Below are 19,891 nucleotides of genomic sequence, written 5' to 3' on the forward strand. Positions count from 1 at the left end.
TGAAGCTAATCCTGTCAGCCTTACACAGTGACCTAGGTCTGGCTCATCCCATACTCGCCTCGGAGGACACGGTCTGCGATAAGAGATCTGCACCTCCTGGCCAGGCACAGTGGCTCACGCCTGTAATAACAGCACTTTGGGAGGCCAAGGCAGGCAGATCATGAGGTCAGGAGATTGAGACCATCGTGGCTAACACGGTGAAACCCCATCTCTATGAAAAATACAAAAACAAAATCAGCCGGGCGTGGTGGTGGGTGCCTGTAGTCCCAGCTACTCAGGAGACTGAGGTGGGAGAATGGCGTGAACTCAGGAGGCAGAGCTCGCAGTGAGCTGAGATCGCGCCACTGCACTCCAGCCTGGACGACACAGGGGGGGCCCCACCCCAAAAAAAAAAAAAAAAAAGAGATCTGCACCTCTCCACATCACTTCCCTCGTTGGCCTCTCCTGAGACTGTCTCTTTCACACACTTTCACATACCTCCCCTACCCCAGGACTCCTCATCGGACAAAATGAGCCTCTCTCATGTCCCAGGTGAACTTAGTTAGGCTTCCACATTCACACACATACACACACAACTCCTACCCCAAGACTCCTCATTGGACAAAACGAGCCTTTCTCATGTCCCAGGTAGGTTCACATGCACCCAACACTCCTAGTTTCTGTCTCCAGATCCAGTGAACCACTTTCACTTGTTAGTGGGGACACGAAGTTCATCCAAATTGGCAGGCCACTCCTGCCACCCCCAGCCACTCTGGGTTGGATAAGTGGTCATTCCCCAGGAGGTGACCAAGCTCCCCTTCTGTCCTTATGGGATGGGCTTTTCTGGGGCCCAACTTTACTGCAGTTCAGTAGTCTGCCTGCACGCTGCTTCTGTGACTGTCCTGCAACTCCGGAGTCAGTTCCATTGGGACTGTCAGGGAAAGGCTCCAAGACATGAGACAGCCATTCTCCTTCTAGGCTAAGTCTTACCCAGTGGCGCCAAGGGTCCCAAATCTTCTGCATCCTGGGGCTCTAGCCCACAGGCAAAGGATACAGAAAGCTGTCATCTCTAATCCTGGACGAGCCCCCAGAAATGTTGTGGGACAATCAGACAGGAGAGACCAAACAGAGTTCAGGAAAGCCTTTATTAAGGTGATCACCTGGCTCAATAGGACTAGCGTCCAGGAAAGTCTGAGCTCCGGAAAAAGAAAGCAGCCATCTTTTAAGCAGTCAGTGGCTGGGAGCTGCATGATGCAGGAAGCATACTTACAGAAGCAAGAACAAAGGCAGTTGATCAGTCTTTTACATTTATCTATACTACATGTTCTACATCCTTGGGAAACTGTTTCTGTAACATATGCTTGTAACTTTGCAGCTGCACTAGGGAGGTGAAGCAGGAACTTGCTGAGCCTCAAGGAATGTGAAACTGGTGAGCACAGATAAGGCTTGCTGAGCACAGAAGGAAAAACAGGCAGTTAGTATGCTTCTCTAAGTTAGACTATGTGGGCCGGGGTGTGGCTACCCTACACTCAGCTTTTGAAAGAAAAAGTAAAAATTTCTTGGTGGTCTTTGATTATACTTGTAAAATTCATTAATTCCTTCTTCACTACTGCTGCAAAACCTTGGTGTGGATATCTACTTTTACTGCACCAGGCAATTGGACCCCATTCTGGTTTAATAACAGTTTCTTCATTTCAGGTTGACAGTAGCCTTCCACCAGCTGCCCCATCTGGTTGGTGTTCAGTTATGGGCCCATATGGGGCTATGGGTCATTGCGTTATGGTCACTGAAGCCCTGGCCCCACAGGTCCAGCAACTCCCTTTGGTACTTCTGGTATTGAGGACATGGAAGTGATTCTGCCTCAGTTGTGCCACACTGGGGCTTGAAAATTCCTGTGAGGCTACGTTCATATCCAGAGTTACTAGTGAAGCAGCCACATTGTCTGGGGTAAATACCCGGGGTTGGTCATCTCGGGCCAGGAAATTTAGGACATGGGCACACATGAGGAGTGTAGGAGCAGAGGTTTAATAGGCAAAAGAAAGAGAAAGGAAAACAGCTCTCTCTCTAGTGAGACAGAGGGGACTTCTGAGAGGAAAAGACCAGCCAGCAGCAGATGCACCAGATTTTATAGCCAGGTTTGAGGAGGTGATGTCTGATTTGCATAGGGCTCACAGATTGGTTTGATCAGGTATGATGTTTACAAAGTGTGGGGGAAGGCTGGCCGCCCCACCCTAATCTTATTATGCAAATGTGTTTTCCCCTTGGCCAGTGCCATCTTGTCTGCTCCTTACTGTACACGTGACTGGCAGGGAACGGAAGATGGAGCCACCATCTTGAACATGATGGGCTCAACTGCCAGCACTTTGTCTTCAACTCGATTTTACAGGCTGCTCTTTGTTAGAAAGGAAAATAATTTGGGGCTGCTTTTCATTAAAAGAAAAACCTTACCAAGGACTTCCCTACCCTCACTTTCTACCTATGTAATTTCTTCTTAACTCCTACATCATTACAAGGTCATGGCCCATTCCCTTCTCATCTCCCAAGTAGGCTTTTGTGTGGTGGTAAAAGCTTTATCCCAAATATTTCAGTTATGGTCAGAGTTCTTTCTCTTTTTCTAAGGAACACGTATAATAAACCATTTCTTTTTCTTTTCCTTTCTTTTTGTTTTAATATAGGATCTTGCTCTTGCTCTGTCACCCAGGCTGGAGTGCAGTGGTGCAATCATGGCTCACTGCAGCCTCAAGCTCCTGGGCTCAAGTGATCCTTCCACCTCAGCCTCCCAAGTAGCTGGGACCACAGGAACATGCCACCATGCATGGCTAATTTTTACTATTTTTTTGTAGAGTTGAGGCCTCGCTATGTTGCCCAGGCTGGTATCAGTCTCCTGGCCTCAAGTGATTCTACTGCCTCAGCCTCCCAAAGTGCTGGGATTACAGGCACGAGCCACCATGCCTTGGCCCAATGTCTCTTTTTCTGTCTGTTAAAAAATATACAAAATACTTTTTTGTTGTCAAGTCCAGAAGATCCATCAGTCAAAATAATTGCTTCTTAAATTTATTAACTCCATCCAAAATAATTAATTCTTACAGGTGAGACAATAGTCACAATACTTGCAACTTCCTTTTCAACATTTGTCATTCTATGCAGAATATCCCAAGCAAAAACTGAGGCAAAAAGTGAACTGAATGTGGAGTGGGGAGCTGGTGGCTTTTTAACATTTTAGAGAAATGTATTATGAGTAAGACATCATAATTGGTTTTGAGTGAAATGATTACCTGCATCAGACTTCATCATACAGTTGAGCCAAATGAGATTAAGGACTGTCGTATCTATAATAAAATACTCTAGTTTGTAACTGAGGACCATCATATTAACACAGATTTTCCATAAAAACTTAGTGAAGTGAGGTTTTGCAGGGAGGTAACTTTCAGGTGGGTCTTGATGTAACAGACAAGGTTAGGAGAGCAGGGTTGGGGAGAACAAGGGCAATCCAGGTGGGGGAAGGCAAAAGTCAGGAGGCAAGACCACATGGAGATGAGGATGGGGTGGGTGCACTAAAAAGCAGTGGGTTCCAACAGGACTGGGCGATCACTTGCTGGACCCACTGAAACACTCAGCTGAGAAGGAGTCTGAGTTTTATCCGAAAGGCAGGTAGCAGCTTCTTAAAGAAAGTTGTAACCTTTCATCAGGGTAGGAAAACTTGAAACAGGAAGACTTGGTTGTGATAATCCCAATGAGCAGTACTAGAACTACAAATAGCAGGCTGGTGGGAGGCAGTAGACCTAAGCAGGGACAAATCTGAGACATGGTGGGGGAAAGTGACAATGAGGACACAGGACACTTTATTCCAGGAAGTATCTTGCTGTTTCACCAAGTGTGGAGTGCAGTGGTGCAGTCGTAGCTCACTGAGACCTCAACCTCCTCGGCCCAAGGGATCCTCCCCACTCAGCCTCCCAAAGTATTGGAACTACAGGTGCACACCACCACACCATGCTATTTTACTTCTGATTTGAGCAACACAGGCACAGTGGCTCAGGCTTGTAATCTCAACACTTTGGGAAGCTGAGGCAGGAGGATTGCTTGAGCCCAGGAATTCAAGACCAGCCTGGGCAACATAGCAAGACTTTGTGACATGGTTTGGCTGTGTCCCCACCGAAATCTCATTTTGAACTGTAGTTCCCATAACCCCCATGAGTCATGGGAAGTGGGAGGTTATTGAATCATGGGGATGGTTACCTACATGCTGTTCTCGTGATGCGAGTGAGTTCTCACGAGATCTGATGGCTTTGTAAGGGGCTTTAACCCACTTTGCACTGCACTTATTCCTGCTAACATGTAAAGGACATGTTTACTTCCCCTTCCACCATGATTGTAAGTTTCTTGAGGCCTCCCAGCCTTGCTGAACTGTGAGTCAATTAAACCTCTTGCCTTTATAAATTACCCAGTCTTGGGTATGTCTTTATTAGAAGCATGAGAACAGACTAACACAGTAAACTGGTACTGGCAGTGGGGTGCCGCTATAGCGATACTCAGAAATGTGCAAGCAACTTTGTAACTGAGTGACAGGCAGAGGTTGGAACAGTTTGAAGGGCTTAGAAGATGATATGAAAATATGGGAGGCCAGGTGCGGTGGCTCAAGCCTGTAATCCCAGCACTTTGGGAGGCCGAGACAGGCGGATCACAAGGTCAGGAGATCAAGACCATCCTAGCTAACATGGTGAAACCCCGTCTCTACTAAAAAATACAGAAAAAAAACTAGCCAGGCGAGGTGGCAGGCGCCTGTAGTCCCAGCTGCTCGGGAGGCTGAGGCAGGAGAATGGTGTAAACCCGGGAGGCGGAGCTTGCAGTGAGCTGAGATTCCGCCATTGCACTCCAGCCTGGGCAACAGAGCGACACTCCGTCTAAAAAAAAAAAAAAGAAAGAAAATGTGGGAAAGTCTGGAACTTCCTAGAGACTTGGAGGGCTCAGAAGACAGGAAGATGTGGAAAAGTTTAGAACTTCCTAGAGACTTGTTGAATGGCTTTGATCAAAATACTGCTAGTGATATGGACAATAAAGTCCAGGGTGAGGTGGTCTCAGATGGAGATGAGACACTCATTGGAAACTGGAGCAAAGGTCACTCTTGCTATGCAAAGGGACTGGCTGCATTTTGCCCCTGCCCTAGAGATCTGTAGAACTTTGAACTTGAGAGAGATGATTTAGGGTATCTGACAGAAGAAATTTCTAATCAACAAAGTGTTCAAGAGGAAGCAGAGCAGAAAAGTTTGGAAAATTTGCAGCCTGATTATGCAATAGAAAAGAAAATCCCATTTTCTGGGGAGAAATTCAAGCCTGTTGCAGAAATTTGCAAAAGTAATAAGAAGCCAAATGTTAATCTCCAAGACAATGTGGAAAATGTCTCCAGGGCAGGGCATGTCAGGGACCTTCACAGCAGCTCCTCCCATCACAGGTCAGGAGGTCTTGGAGGGAAAATGGTTTCCTTGGCCAGGTCCAGGGTCCCCCTGCTGTGTGCAGCCTAGAGGCTTGGTGTCCTGTGTTCCAGCCATGGCTAAAGGGGGCCAAGGTACAGCTCAGGCCATGGCTTCAGAGGGTGTAAGCCCCAAGCCTTGGCAGCTTCCACATGGTGTTGAGCACACAGATGCACAGAAGAATTGAGGTTTGGGAACCTCCACCTAGATTTCAAAGGCTGTATGGAAATGCCTGGATGTCCAGTCAGAAGTGTGCTGCAGGGTAGAGCCCTCATGGAGAACTTTTGCTGGGGCAGAACAGAAGGGAAATGTGGGGTTAAAGTTCCCACACAGAGTCCCCACTGGAGCACTGCCTAGTAGAGCTGTGAGAAGAGGGCCACCATCCTCTAGACCTCTGAGTGGTAGATCCACCAACAGTTTGCATTGTGTGCCTGGAAAAGCTATAGACACTCAACATCAGCTCATGAAAGTAGCCAGGAGCGGGGCTGTACCCTGTAAAGCCATGGGGCAAAGCTGCCCAAGACCTTGGAAACCCACCTCTTATATCAGCATTGCTCAGAACAGGTCCCAAGACTGACCATAAACAAGATCTCTGCAGCACTGTGACATGCTTGTGATGGCTATGACGCTCACGCTGGAGGTTGCTGGTTTACTGGAATGAGGGCAAGGAACACCTGGCCCACCTAGGGTGGAAAACCACTCAAGGCGTTCCTAAACCACAAACAATGGCATGAGCAATGAGCGATCTGTGCCTTAAGGACACATTCCTGCTGCAGATAACAAGCCAGAGCCTGTCCCTTTGTTCCCCATAAGGAATACTTTTAGTCAATCTATAAACTGCAGAAACAACGTTTGTCACGGGCTTCTTGTCAATAAATAGGTGGGTCAAACTCTGTTCAAGGCTCTCAGCTCTGAAGGCTGTTAAGCCCCCTGATCTCACTGTGCACTCTATTTCTGTGTCTGTCTTTATTCCTCTAGTGCCACTGGGTTGGGGTCTCCACGACCAAGCTGGTCTCGGCAAGTGTGACCTGGATGTGATACATGTAGTCAAAGGAGATCATTTTAGAGCTTTAAGATTTGAATGCTGTCTGGAATTGAAACTTGCGTGGGCCCTGTAGCCCCTTTGTTTGGCCAATTTTCTCCCATTTGGAATGGGTATTTTTACCCAATGCCTGTAACCTCCATTGTATCTAGGAGGTAGCTACCTTGCTTTTAATTTTACAGGTTCAGAGGCAGAAGGGACTTTACTTAGATGAGACTTTGGACTTGGACTTTTGAGTTCATGCTGGAATGAGCTAAGACTTTGGGGGACTGTTGGGAAGGCATGATTGTGTTTTGAAATGTGAGAACATGAGACTTGAGGGGGACCGGGGGCAAAATGATATGGTTTGGGTATGTCCCCACCCAAATCTCATCTTTTTTTTTTCCCCAAGATGGAGTCTCACTCTGTCACCAGGCTGGAGGGCAGTGGCGTGATCTCAGCTCACTGACTCCCAGGTTCAAGTGATTCTCCTACCTCAGCCACACATGTAGCTGGGAATACAGGCACGCACCACCATGCCCAGCTAATTTTTGTATTTTTAGTAGAGACAGGGTTTCACCATGTTGGCCAGAATGGTCTCAATCTCTTGACCTCGTGATCCATCTGCCTTGGCCTCCCAAAGTGCTGGGATTACAGGCATGAGCCACTGCACCTGGCCTCCAAGTCTCATCTTGAACTGTAGTTCCTATAATCCCCACATGTTATGGGAGGGAACCGGTGGAAGGTAATTGAATCATGGGGGTGGTTACCTCCATGCTGTTCTTGTGAAGTGAGTGAGTTCTCACAAGATCTGATGGTTTTACAAGTGTTTTCCCACCCTCCCCTTCACTCGGCACTTCTCCTTGATGCCGCCATGTGGCGAAGGATGTGTTTACTTCCCCTTCTGCCATAATTGTAAGTTTCTTGAGGCCTCCCCAGCCATGCTGAACTGTGAGTCAATTAAACTTCTTTCCTTTATAAACTACCCAGTCTCAGGTATATCTTTCTTAGCAGCATGAGAACACACTAATACACTCCGTCTCTACAAAAAAAAAATAAGAAAAATGAGCCAGGCATGGTGGCACATGCCAGGAGTTCCAGCTACTTAGGAGGCTAAGGAGGGAGGATTGCTTGAGACAAGAAGGTTGAGGTTGTAGTGAGCCATGATCTGCACCTGGGTGACAGGGTAAGCCCTTATCTCTTAAAAAACAAACACCACCTGGAAAACAGAGAGAAAAGAAAAGCTATCTTTATAATTCCACTGCTTGGGAATCATAATTATGAGCATTCTGAATACTGTATTTGAGGATGTGAGAATGGCCTCCATATTTTCACCATGGTAGAATAATTCACACTCCAGTCGGCATCTGCATCAAATCAGCTTTCTGGTAAACTGAGTGAATTAAGCAGTTACTGGAGAGAGAGCTCCTAAAAATATCTTTTTCCTGTTTGGCCATCCTAAACTTCTAACCTGGTGTTCTGGTAGTGATTTTCATTAACCTTATCATGAGAAGGTACCCAGGTTTTTTGTTTTGTTTTTTTTCTTTTCTTTTTTTTTAAGCAGAGCTTCACTCTGTTGCACAGGCTGGACTGGAGTCGTGTGATCTCAGTTTACTGCAACCAACTCCACCTCCTGGGTTCAAGCCATTCTCCTGCCTCAGCCTCCTGAGTAGCTGGAACCACAAGCACATGCCACCATGCCCAGCTAATTTTTGTATTTTTAGTAGAGATGGGGTTTCACCATGTTGGCCAGGCTGGTCTCAAACTTCTGACCTCAGGTGATCTGCCCGCCTCAGCCTCCCAAAGTGCTGGGATTACAGGCTTGAACCACACAGGTGAAACCCCGTCTCTAGTAAAGATACAAAACTTAGCCGGGCGTCATGGCACATGCCTGTAATCCCAGCAGCTGGGGAGGCTGAGGCAAGAGAATAGCTTGAACCCGAACCCGGGAGGTGGAGGCTGCAGTGAGCTGAGATTGCCCTACTGCACTCAGTCTGGGCGACAAAGCCAGACTCTGTTTCCAAAAAAAAAAAAAAAAAGGCTGGGCGCGGTGGCTCACACCTGTAATCCCAGCACTTTGGGAGGCCGAGGAGGGTAGATCACTTGAGATCAGGAGCTCGCGACCACCCTGGCCAACATGGTGAAACCCCGCCTCTACTAAAAATACAAAAATTAGCTGGGCGTGGTGACAGACACCTGTAATCCCAGCTACTCGGGAGACTGAGGCAAAAGAATCGCTTGAACCTGGGACGGAGGTTGCACTGAGCCAAGATCGTGCCACTGCGCTCCAGCCTGGGCAACAGAGCGAGACTCTGTCTCAAAAGAAAAAACAAAACAACAAGAAAACACACAATTTTGCGACCGTATGTTAAAACTGCTACAATAATATGTATTTGGGAGGAGATACTTAGAGCAAGCATCCTGCTTCTCTTTCGAGTACTAACACCTGATTTTAGTTTTTATCACCAATTTTAAAATGTCACTTGGTAACTCAGGTCTTTCTTCAATTTTGTTGAAAATCAATAATTGAGAACCAATTGGGAAATCAGTATCTACATACTTTCCATGGCGTTCAGTGGCCCGGAGGTTCCTACACTATCGGTGGACACATCACTGTAAGATTGGAGTGAGGACTGGCGAGGGGTGCGCCGTTCTTGTGTAAAGCGGGAGAAGAGTCTATTGTTAGGCAACATTTTAGGATATAGGATAATAAACACTGGTGTCCTGAAAACGTTCCTGGCCGCAACACTCTTAGAGGTTTGCATTCTCCAGTTTGGAGACCATGGCTCTGAAAGACTCAACTCACTCCAGTGATGCCAGCCACCAGCTACTGTCGATGACTTCGCAAGTTCGTACTTTCAGTCCACACCTCTTCCTTTCGCTGGGCACCAAACTTGTCTACATTCCGAGTGCCCCGGCACCCCCCCGGGCTTCGCTTTCCACCTCTCACACTAGGAAGCGGCAAGCCGCTTCTGGTGCCCACGCCGATCCTCTGCTGCCCGGCCTGGGTCCTCCACCCTCGCCCCTGGAATCGGCCTCCCTAGATTCCCTTCCCTCTGAAGGTCATTTGGAAACGGGCTCCAGGGGGCGACCCTGCGCAGAAAACCAAATTCCATCCGGGGTGGGCAGGGAGTGCTAGTCTCCAAGGAAGACGTTTCCCACTTTCGGTGGTGTGGAGTGTTCCGCGGCACGGCCAGCGCTCTCAAAGCTCCTCCTCTGCGCGGGGATATCCAGTCGTAGCCACGAAAATACGCCGCATCCGTCCCTGACTCCAAAGGAAGTCCTCGAGGGAGTTCTACTAACCATCTAGCTTCCTCCGCCTTCCCCGTGACAGGACCGCGGCCACCGCAGGCTTGGAGGCCCGGCCCACCTCTGCCCGCGCGCCTGGCCTTAAAGCGGTCATGTAGTTAGGCGTCCTAAGGCAGGCAGTGGACCCACCGCGGGCTTTTCCTGTTTGAAGACTACAGCGTCTCATAGCAACGCGCGCGAGAAGAGAGGGTACTCTCGCGAGAAGTACAGGGGTGGCCGTGATGGCGGCGGCGGGAGCAGGACCCGGCCAGGAAGCGGGTGCCGGGCCTGGCCCAGGAGCGGCCGCAAATGCAACAGCTGCAGAAGAGGGGGAGATGAAGTCAGTGGCAGCGGGAGCAGCCGCTCCTCCTGGAGAGGGGACCTCTGCTCCTCCGACAGCTGAGCCCAGTTCCGGGGAGGCTGAAGGCGGGTAAGAGGTCCTGCGGCCCGAGGAGGACGCGGGAGGGAGGCCCGCCCCTCGCGAATCCCGCGGCTCTTGGAGCCCTGCCGCCCGCCCCCGGCGAACCCAGGCCCCGCCGCCAATGGCTCGCCCTGCCCCTGCGCAGCTTGGCCCTTCCCCTCTCAAGTATATATTCGATAACGCCCTTTCCGCACTTTTCACGGGCGGTGGGTGCTTAGTCTCCTGTCGTTATCTCTGACTCTTGCACCCCGGCGGGAAGCTGGTAGCTCACTCTTTAACGGGAGGCCTTCACATATTCCAGAAAAAAAAAAAAAACTACTTTGCAGTGCCAGACTGGAAGAAGTAACGGTCACTCTGAAAACAGAGTGGGAGAGCTACGCCTCTTTGAACCTCTCCCAGGACCAACTCTAACCCAGGTAGATTTGTCTGTAAAAGCCGATTAGGCGTCCCTGTGCTCCGTGGGTCCGCTACTGTCTTGTCCACCTTCTCAATATCCTGACAGTACCTTGGGCATCCAGTCTGAGAACAGGCGTAGCTGAAAAAGCTGCAGGAATATGAAGTTCTACTGTAATTTGATCATCATTTTTGGGAATAGGTATTTTGAGGTTTGTTTGTATTGAGAATTCTTGCTTGAGCTCTTTCATTATCTTATAGGGAGGCAAATTTGGTCGATGTAAGCGGTGGTTTGGAGACAGAATCATCTAATGGAAAAGATACACTAGTAAGTATTTCTTTTTAGTTGTTTGCAAGACAACATAGAGTTTGTTTTTAATTTTTTTTTTTTTTTTTTTTTTTTGCGGCGGAGCCTCGCTCTGTCTCCCAGACTGGAATGCAGTGGCGCTATCTGGGCTCACTGCAACCTCCTCCCGGGTTCCTGCGATTCTCCTGCCTCACCCTTCCGAATAGCTGGGATTACAGGCACCTGCCAACACACCCAGCTACTTTTTTTTTTTTTTTGTATTTTTAGTAGAGACGGGGTTTCACGATGTTGGCCACGCTGGTCTCCAACTCCTGACCTCAGGTGATTCTCCCTCCTCGGCCTCCCAAAGTGCTGGGAGTACAGGCTTGAGACACGGCACGCGGCCTTGTTCTTAAATTTTTAAGCGAATCAAAAATACATTCAGTCCAGGCACGGTGGCTCATGCCTGTAATCCCAGCACTTTGGGAGGCTGAGACCAGCCTGGGCAACATAGGGAAACCCTTGTCTCTTAAAAAAATAAAGTAAAATACATTCAAGTCAACTGATTTGATTTTCGAATTGCTCTGACACAGGAAGGTGCTGGGGATACCTCAGAGGTGATGGATACTCAGGCGGGCTCCGTGGATGAAGAGAATGGCCGACAGTTGGGTGAAGTAGAGCTGCAATGTGGGATTTGTACAAAATGGTTCACGGCTGACACATTTGGCATAGATACCTCGTGAGTACTTTTCATAGTTTTTATAAGAATTGCTCGGTAAAATAAATCTGAACATGCTCAACAGTTAGTTTCTGGGCAAAATAAATTCGAAGTATTTCCTATGTCTCCTGATTCGTACTCAGCAAGTAGGATGTTGAATCAGGAATTGTTTTAATTCCCTTGCATGTTATCTGCTTACTGAAGGCACAGCCCTGATAGATACAGTGGTGGGTATTGTCCCTCCATTTGAGTTTACAACCTGGTTTGGAGACAAAAAAAATGCAATTACAAACTATTATATAAACAAATTTAGGACAATATAAACCTTGTGTGGGTGTTTTGGATTTTTCAGGAAGAATTAGTAGTGTATATGTGGATAAAGCCTGTTGTCCCAAATTTGAGATGACCCATGCTCTTTATGCCTGAACCATCCTTTTTCCTTTCTCATTGCTGCTGACTTACTCCTTTAGGTATGTTGTCCGCTCTCCTCAGCAAAGCTATTTCCAATCATGTACCTCTTCTGGTGAATTAAAATAATACTGTGATTGAGAATGAAAGACTTTTTTCCTTATACCGACTCCTGTCTATTGGAATAACTGTACTGCTCGCTCTTTGTAATGTTCTTTATGGTCTATATTATACTAATACATTTATATAAGACTATATAAAAATAAAGCTGCATATGTGTGTGTTTTCTTGTTTTTTGCTTGTAACCGGGTCTCGCTCTGCTGCCCAGGCTGGAGTGCGATGGCAGGATCACAGCTTGCTGCAGCCTTGAACTTCTGAGCTCAAGGGATCCTCCTGCCTCACCCTTCCAAAGTGTTGGGATTACTGGCATGAGCCACCACACCCAGCTTTCCTTTATAATCTGTTGTATACTTCCTAGTTAAAAGGTTGAAGTGGGTTTTAGAAATGCTGATGTCTCAATTAACATGTGACTTGTGATTTAGGAAAGAGTGGTTTTAAAAAGAAAGAAAAATACTGAAGGATCAGGAAGAAATAATTGATCTTGGTAGCAACCTCTGTTGGGAAAACACACTAGCTAAGTGAGCCTAGTCTCTTAGAGAGGCCTAAGATAGGGCCACTTTTGCCGGAAGAATTTGTTTGGATAGACAGTTTAGGAAAGGAAATTTACTAGTGAGATAACTGGGAGGAATTCAAGGAAAAGTCAAATCACAGTTCAAAATTTTGGTAGCTTTGGAGACAAGAGTTTGTAACTGAATTTGTAAAGTTATATCTAAAGCCCAGTTAGATCCTATCCATAGTATCAAGTTTAAAAAAAGGGGGGTGGGGCGGGGGCCAGGCACAGTGGCTCACGCCTGTAATCCCAGCACTTTGGGCGGCCGAGGCAGGCTGATCACGAGGTCGGGAGTTGGAAACCAGCCTGACCGATGTGGTGAAACCCCGTCTCCAAAAAAAATACAAAAATTAGCTGGGTGCAGTGTTGCACACCTGTAGTCCCAGCTACTCGGGAGGCAGGAGAATCACTTGAACCCGGGAAGTGGAGGTTGCACTCCAGCCTGGGCGACAGAGTGAGACGCTGTCTCAAAAAAAAAAAAAAAAGGCAAGGCATGGTGGCTCACACCTGTAATCCCAGCACTTTAGGAGGCGGAGACAGGAGGATGACTTGAGCCCAGGCGTTTGAGACCAGCCTAGGCAACATAGTGCGATCCTGTCTCTACGAGAAATAGAAAAAATGAGCTAGGCATGGTGATGCACCCCTGTAGTACCAGCTACTCAGGAGTTTTAGGTGGCAGGATTGCTTAAGCGCTGCAGGTTGAGGCTGCAATGAGCCATGATTGTGCCACTGCACTCCTGCCTGGGTAACAGATGAGACCCTGTCCCCAAGAAGAAAAAAATAAAGCCCAGTTAGGTGGGGTGGATTATCTTTCACAACTGAGATAGAGAATGTGAGCTAGCAGGGTATGAAAAAGGCTGCTGTTTACACCTGTTTGTGTTTGAATTAAAATAACTATTTACCTACCTATCTTTAGTATGAGGCTTTGCCTTCTGTAAATGAGTTTATCACAATAAACTGTTTAACAGAAGAGGTTCTACAGAGAAGTGAAGGTAAGGAAACTCAGCCTTAACATTTGTAAGAATGTTTCTTAATTCCATGAGGGTAGCAATAGTTGGTAAATGCTTGGTAGTCTTCTCTGAGGATACCCTAAGCTAGTTTCAGAGTCCAAGATAAACCTTTGTTCTGATTTCTTCTCTTCTAGCTTAAGCCATTTATACTAAAGGTCTTCTGTCCTTCTGTTACTTTGCCCTTTGCAAGACTAGACTCCTGTCCTTTTCCTGTCATCCTGTGCAATCACTACCATGTTTCTCTTCTCAAATGCGTTGATTCCTCTGTTGCATCCTGTATCTGCCATATTGTCTTTCCCCTCCTGGCCTCTTCCTCTCTTGACTTCAAATAGGCAAGTCTTCTCTTGATGTCAGGTGGTCTACCCGTCTTGGCCTCTCAAAGTTCTGGGATTACAGGCATGAGCCACCACGCCTGGCCTAGTTATTTACATTTTTAATTCATTTTTTCTTAACATTCTGCCTGCCCTTTCCAACCACATCATTGACATCATAGAGATATACCTTAGACTACTTTGTCCTTTTCTACAGCTGGCCTGGCATATTCTTTTTAGGTGCTCAAAAAATAAACTAACAAGATACCTTGTAAGAACAAGTGAGAACCTTCTAGATGCTGAATTGTCCAGTATAATGGATAAGGTCTTAGTAATTTTTGTGACAGAAAAATCCAGGTATTTATAAGAATATGAGCCCTGTTTTGGTTTTGACAACCTTTTTACATTTTAAGACTATGTTAACATATTAACATTTTAATTTACCTGTCACTGAGGGGAATGGATGCATGTTAACTTCTCATAAAGAAGTGTACAGCCTGGGCAACATGGTGAAAGCCTAACTCCATAAAAAAAATACAAAAAATAGCTGGGCATGGTGGCTCATTCTTGTATCCCAGCTACTTGGGGGACTGAAGTGGGAGAATCAACTTGAGCCAGGGAAGGTCAAGTCTGCAGTGAGCTATGATTGTAATACTGCACTCCAGCCTGGGTGGCAGAGTGAGACCTTGTCTTAAAAAATAAAAAAAAGAAGAAGAAGAAGAAGTGTTTGTGTTCACAAGTTCACTAATTTGTATAATTTGTCTCTTCTGTAGATCCTGTCTACCTTTCATGACCAACTACAGTTTTCACTGCAATGTCTGCCATCACAGTGGGAATACATATTTCCTCCGGAAGCAAGCAAGTAAGAACAAACTCTGGAGTATTGGAAGATGATTATGCACTGGAAAAGAAAAGGGAGCTGGGCTTAGCAGAATCAGGAGACCTTTGCCTAGTAGCTGGTATAAGTTCAGTTGGGGTTTAGCTCTGAATAATTGCAGTTGCCCATTTCAGGTCACATGATGACTCCATTTTGCTGCTATAATTGTTATTTTCTGGAACACTTATTAATTATTCCCTTGATAATAGAGATATAGTACTATAGATAACTGTTTCTTCCTTTTTGTTTTTGATAGACTTGAAGGAAATGTGCCTTAGTGCTTTGGCCAACCTGACATGGCAGTCCCGAACACAGGATGAACATCCAAAGACAATGTTCTCCAAAGATAAGGTAGAGGTGGAATTAATGTAATTGCAGTTATACTAAAGAGTTAGGTGGAACTTCTAAATATACTCCCTAACAAGTACTTTCTTCCCAGTTTTTAATGAATATATGACAGTGGATTCAGTGATTACCTTGTTCTTTTTTTCTTTTTGTTTTCAAGACAGAGTCTTGCTCTGTTGTCCAGGCTGCAGTGCAGTGATGCGATCTCAGCTCACTGCATCCTCTGCCTCCTGGGTTCCAGCGATTCTCCTGCCTCAGCTTCCTGAGTAGCTGGGATTACAGGCATGCGCCACCACGCCTGGCTAATTTTTTCTATTTTTGGTGGAGACAGGATTTCACCGTGTTGGCCAGGCTGGTCTTCAGCTGACCTCATGATCCACCTGCTTTGGCCTCCCAAAGTGCTGGGATTACAGGTGTGAGCCACCGCACCTGGCCTGTTCTGTTTTTTTAAAGAGAGGGTCTCACTCTGTCACCCAGGCTGGAGTGCAGTGGTGTGATCATGGCTCACTGGAGCCATGTCCGCCTGGGCTAAAGCAATTCACCTTCCTCGGCCTCTCAGAGTACTGGGAGTACAGGTGTGAGCTACTGCACGTGGCTCCTTTTTAGTTTATTTTTTCCAAAATTGTTTTGAAAATTTTCAAGGTGGAATGTAGTGACACCATCATGGCTCACTGAAGCCTTGACCTCCTAGGTTCAGGTGATCCTCCCACCTCAGCCTCTCGAGTAGCTGGGACTACAGGTATACAACACCACACCCCGCTCATTTTTGTGTGTGTGTTTTTTTTTTAAGAGACAGGGTTTCGCCACGTTGCCCAGGCTGGTCGAACTCCTGTACTCGAGTGATCCGTCCGCCTCGGCCTCCCAAGTTGCTGGGATTACAGGTGTGAGCCACCGCACCTGGCCCATTTCTTCTTCGATTTGCCAGTTAACATTTTGCTGTATTTGTTTTTTTTTTTTTTTTTTTTTTTTGAGACAGAGTCTTGCTCCGTCGCCCAGGCTGGAGAGTGCAGTGGCCGGATCTCAGCTCACTGCAAGCTCCGCCTCCCGGGTTCACGCCATTCTCCTGCCTCAGCCTCCCGAGTAGCTGGGACTACAGGTGCCGGCCACCTCGCCCGGCTAGTTTTTTGCATTTTTTAGTAGAGACGGGGTTTCACCGTGTTAGCCAGGATGGTCTCGATCTCCTGACCTCGTGATCCGCCCGTCTCGGCCTCCCAAAGTGCTGGGATTACAGGCTTGAGCCACCGCGCCCGGCCTGCTATATTTGTTTTATCTCCCCATATCTCTGTTTTTCTTTTAAGCTGTGTGAGACTACATTGTAGGTATATTTTACCCAATATTCTGTTAATACAACCACAATGCAATGATCATAGTAAAGAAATTTAACATTGGTGCAGTACTACTAATTTACAGTTCATATTTGTAGTTTCTCAGGATTATTTTTGTGTTAATAATATCCTCCTCCATAGCTTCTTCCTCCATCCAGGATCTGGTTAGGATCACCCATTACATTTAGTTGTAATGACTCTTTTGTCTCTAATCAATTAATAAAACAATTCCTTTATTCAATTGGGTTTTGCTCTATTACCCAGCCTGGAGTGCAGTGGCACAGTCATGGCTCACTACAGCCTCAACCTCCTGGGTTCAAGCTATTCTCCCACCTTAGCCTCCCAAGCAGCTGCGCTCATGCTGCCACATCCAGCTAATTAAAAAAATGTTTTTATTGGAGATGTGGTCTCACTATGTTGCCCAGCTGGTTTTGACCTCCTGGGCTCAAGTGATCCTCCTGCCTTGGCCTCCCAAAGCTCTGGGAAGACAGGCATGAACCAACACACCCAACTCCTTTATTTATTTATTTAATGAAATAAAAATTTTAAAGTGCTTAGACAGTTGTTTGGCATGATATTCCTTAATTTGCATTTGACTGTTTCTTCATGATTAGGTTCAGGTTAAACTTTTTTTTTCCTCTTTAATAGGGACGGGTCTCACTGTGCTGCCCAGGCTGGTCTTACACTCCTGGGCTCAAGCAATCCACTGGCCCTGGCCTCCCAAGGTGCTGAGATTAAAGTTGTGATCCACTGTGCCTGGCCATGTGTTAAACATTTTTGGCAAGATTATATAGGTATCGTGTGTTTTTTAGACCGCCACATCAGGAGGCATATGAGATATTGGTTTGTTTTATTTTTAGTGATCCTAAATTTGAGTAGTTGGTTAAGGAGGGAGCATTTTTATCTTTGTGCTAAGTAATCCTTAAGCCATACATGGAGATTATGTAAGTACCTTATTCTCCTACTCCTTTCAGCTAGTGATTTTAGCCACCATTGATTATCCAACCCTGAATCAGTTGTTAGAGTAGTGGTTGTAAATCAGAATACATTCTTCAGTTGCAGGTCTTCTGTAAATAACTTTCCCTCATTCTTTTTTTTCCCTTTGAAATATCACTGTGGATTTTTAAAAAAATCAATGTGTCCATTGTTGGAATTTTTTTTTTTTTAAATTGAGATAGAGTCTGGCTCTGTCACCTAGGCTAGAGTGCAGTGGTGCGATGTCTTGGCTCACTGCAACTTCTGCCTCCTGGGTTCAAGTAATTATCCTGCCTCAACTTCCTGAGTAGCTGGGACTACTGGCGCATGCCACCATGCCTGGCTAATTTTTGTATTTTTTGGTAGAGACAGGGTTTAACCATGTTGGCCAGGCTGGTCTCAAACTTCTGACCTCAAGTGATCTGCCCACCTCAGCCTCCCAAAGTGCTGGGATTACAAGCGTGCGCCACTGCGCCCAGCTGTTGTTGCATTTTTTTTTATTTCTGACCCTCAGATTGTCCCAGATTCAACCATTGTAGCCCTATCGGACTGACTCCTGAAACTCTTTGATACTCCCCCATCCATTTTTGAACTCTTCCTTACTTTCTGGAATAACAAAATATTCCAGGCTTTCTTTGTACTTTCCCTGGTTCCTTTTAGTAAAGATTTCGTTTTCATGGAGCTAACTCTGGTGGTAGAACTTTAGAAGATTATCTACATAGGAGGCCAGAAGATGAAGGTCAAAAGTCGTTTCAGTCATGTAAGCAGGAGTTGGTGAGAGCCACAGTCACAGCAGTGGGGATGGAAGGGAGGCCTGATTGGAGTGACATTTCTGAAATTTTAAAATTTATTTGGTGACCGTTTAGGTGTAAAAATTGTGAGAGAAGAGTCAAGGACAGCTCTTATTGTGTCTAGCTTATTCTGGGTGATTACTGGTTCTAAGTTATCAGGAGCAAGAATAGAAATCTGAAAAGCAGAGACCAGGCGCGGTGGCTCAAGCCTGTAATCCCAGCACTTTGGGAGGCCGAGACGGGCGGATCACGAGGTTAGGAGATCGAGACCATCCTGGCTAACACGGTGAAACCCCGTCTCTACTAAAAAAAAATACAAAAAAACTAGCCGGGCGACGTGGCGGGCGCCTGTAGTCCCAGCTACTCGGGAGGCTGGGGCAGGAGATTGGCGTAAACCCAGGAGGCGGAGCTTGCAGTGAGCTGAGATCCGGCCGCTGCACTCCAGCCTGGGCGGCAGAGTGAGACTCCGTCTCAAAAAAAAAAAAAGAAAAGAAATCTGAAAAGCAGATTTATGAGGTAAGATACCAAGTTCCATTTTAGTCACAAGAAGTTTGAGGTCCCGGCCAGGCGCGGTGGCCCAAGCCGATAATCCCAGCACTTTGGGAGGCCGAGACGGGCGGATCACGAGGTGAGGAGATCGAGACCATCCTGGCTAACACGGTGAAACCCCGTCTCTATTAAAAAATGCAAAAAACTAGCCGGGTGAGGTGGCGGGCGCCTGTAGTCCCAGCTACTCGGGAGGCTGAGGCAGGAGAATGGCGTAAACCCGGGAGGCGGAGCTTGCAGTGAGCTGAGATCCGAGATCCGGTCACTGCACTCCAGCCTGGGCCACAGAGCGAGACTCGGTCTCAAAAAAAAAAAGAAGTTTGAGGTCCCTTTAGGATATCCAGATAGGTATGTCTCAGCTGGTAGTAATAGGAGCTCAGGAGAGAATAATTTGGGAATCATCTTCTAATTGATAACCAAGGGACTGTGACAGAGCTTTTCCCTCCAACTGGAGTGTAAGCCCTACATGGCTAAGGTTTGTTTCTACTTGTGGAAATCCCCATAATCTGTATATTGTGTGTATGCAATGAAATATTCAGTGATTAAAAGACAAACATGTAAACCTTGTATAACATCATGGGGGAAAAAACTAACATGGATTTTTCTCTTGATTCTAACAAGGTCTTTGAAAAATGCTGTTTTCTTTTTTTGTCAGCATATTTTTGACTGCAGTGGTAATAGTCTTAATTTATTTTTAAAATTAGGATATTATACCATTTATTGATAAATACTGGGAGTGCATGACAACCAGACAGAGACCTGGGAAAATGACTTGGCCAAATAACATTGTTAAAACAATGGTAAGTAGACTAAAATTGATTAGACTTGACATTTAAGAAACCATTGTTCTTTGTAAAAATTAAATAATATTTTATCGTCTCATTGTGAAATGATAAAATTAGAAAAACTTAATGTTATATCTTTGAGTGTGAGATACAGCTAATTGTGAATTTTAATAGTTTTTGCACACAGAATCAGTGAGATGCATATTGTGTCTTATGTGAACATTGCCCACATACACCTGGTTTTATGTATTGAAACTTTTGTCCACGGTACTTT

General features: G+C 46.2%; 1 protein-coding gene across 3 annotated transcripts in view; it reads left to right on the forward strand.

Annotated features, from left to right (window-relative positions):
• Window positions 1-8,922: 8,922 nt before the first annotated feature.
• Window positions 8,923-19,891, forward strand: part of ASH2L (ASH2 like, histone lysine methyltransferase complex subunit) — a 35,870-nt gene continuing 24,901 nt past the window's right edge. For 2 of the 3 annotated variants that reach the window (XM_023214557.2, XM_023214558.2), the window contains exons 1-6: window positions 8,923-10,186; window positions 10,832-10,898; window positions 11,450-11,595; window positions 14,747-14,835; window positions 15,107-15,201; window positions 19,537-19,632. In XM_023214557.2, the coding sequence (XP_023070325.1) occupies window positions 9,999-10,186; window positions 10,832-10,898; window positions 11,450-11,595; window positions 14,747-14,835; window positions 15,107-15,201; window positions 19,537-19,632 (681 nt within the window). In that variant the 5' untranslated portion in view covers window positions 8,923-9,998. Of the gene's footprint in view, window positions 10,187-10,245; window positions 10,594-10,831; window positions 10,899-11,449; window positions 11,596-14,746; window positions 14,836-15,106; window positions 15,202-19,536; window positions 19,633-19,891 lie in introns of those variants that run through there. The other variant, XM_023214559.1, reaches the window with a different exon arrangement.

This window comes from Piliocolobus tephrosceles, chromosome 7 (assembly GCF_002776525.5).
Source record: "Piliocolobus tephrosceles isolate RC106 chromosome 7, ASM277652v3, whole genome shotgun sequence".
Classification (NCBI taxonomy): Eukaryota; Metazoa; Chordata; class Mammalia; order Primates; family Cercopithecidae; genus Piliocolobus; species Piliocolobus tephrosceles.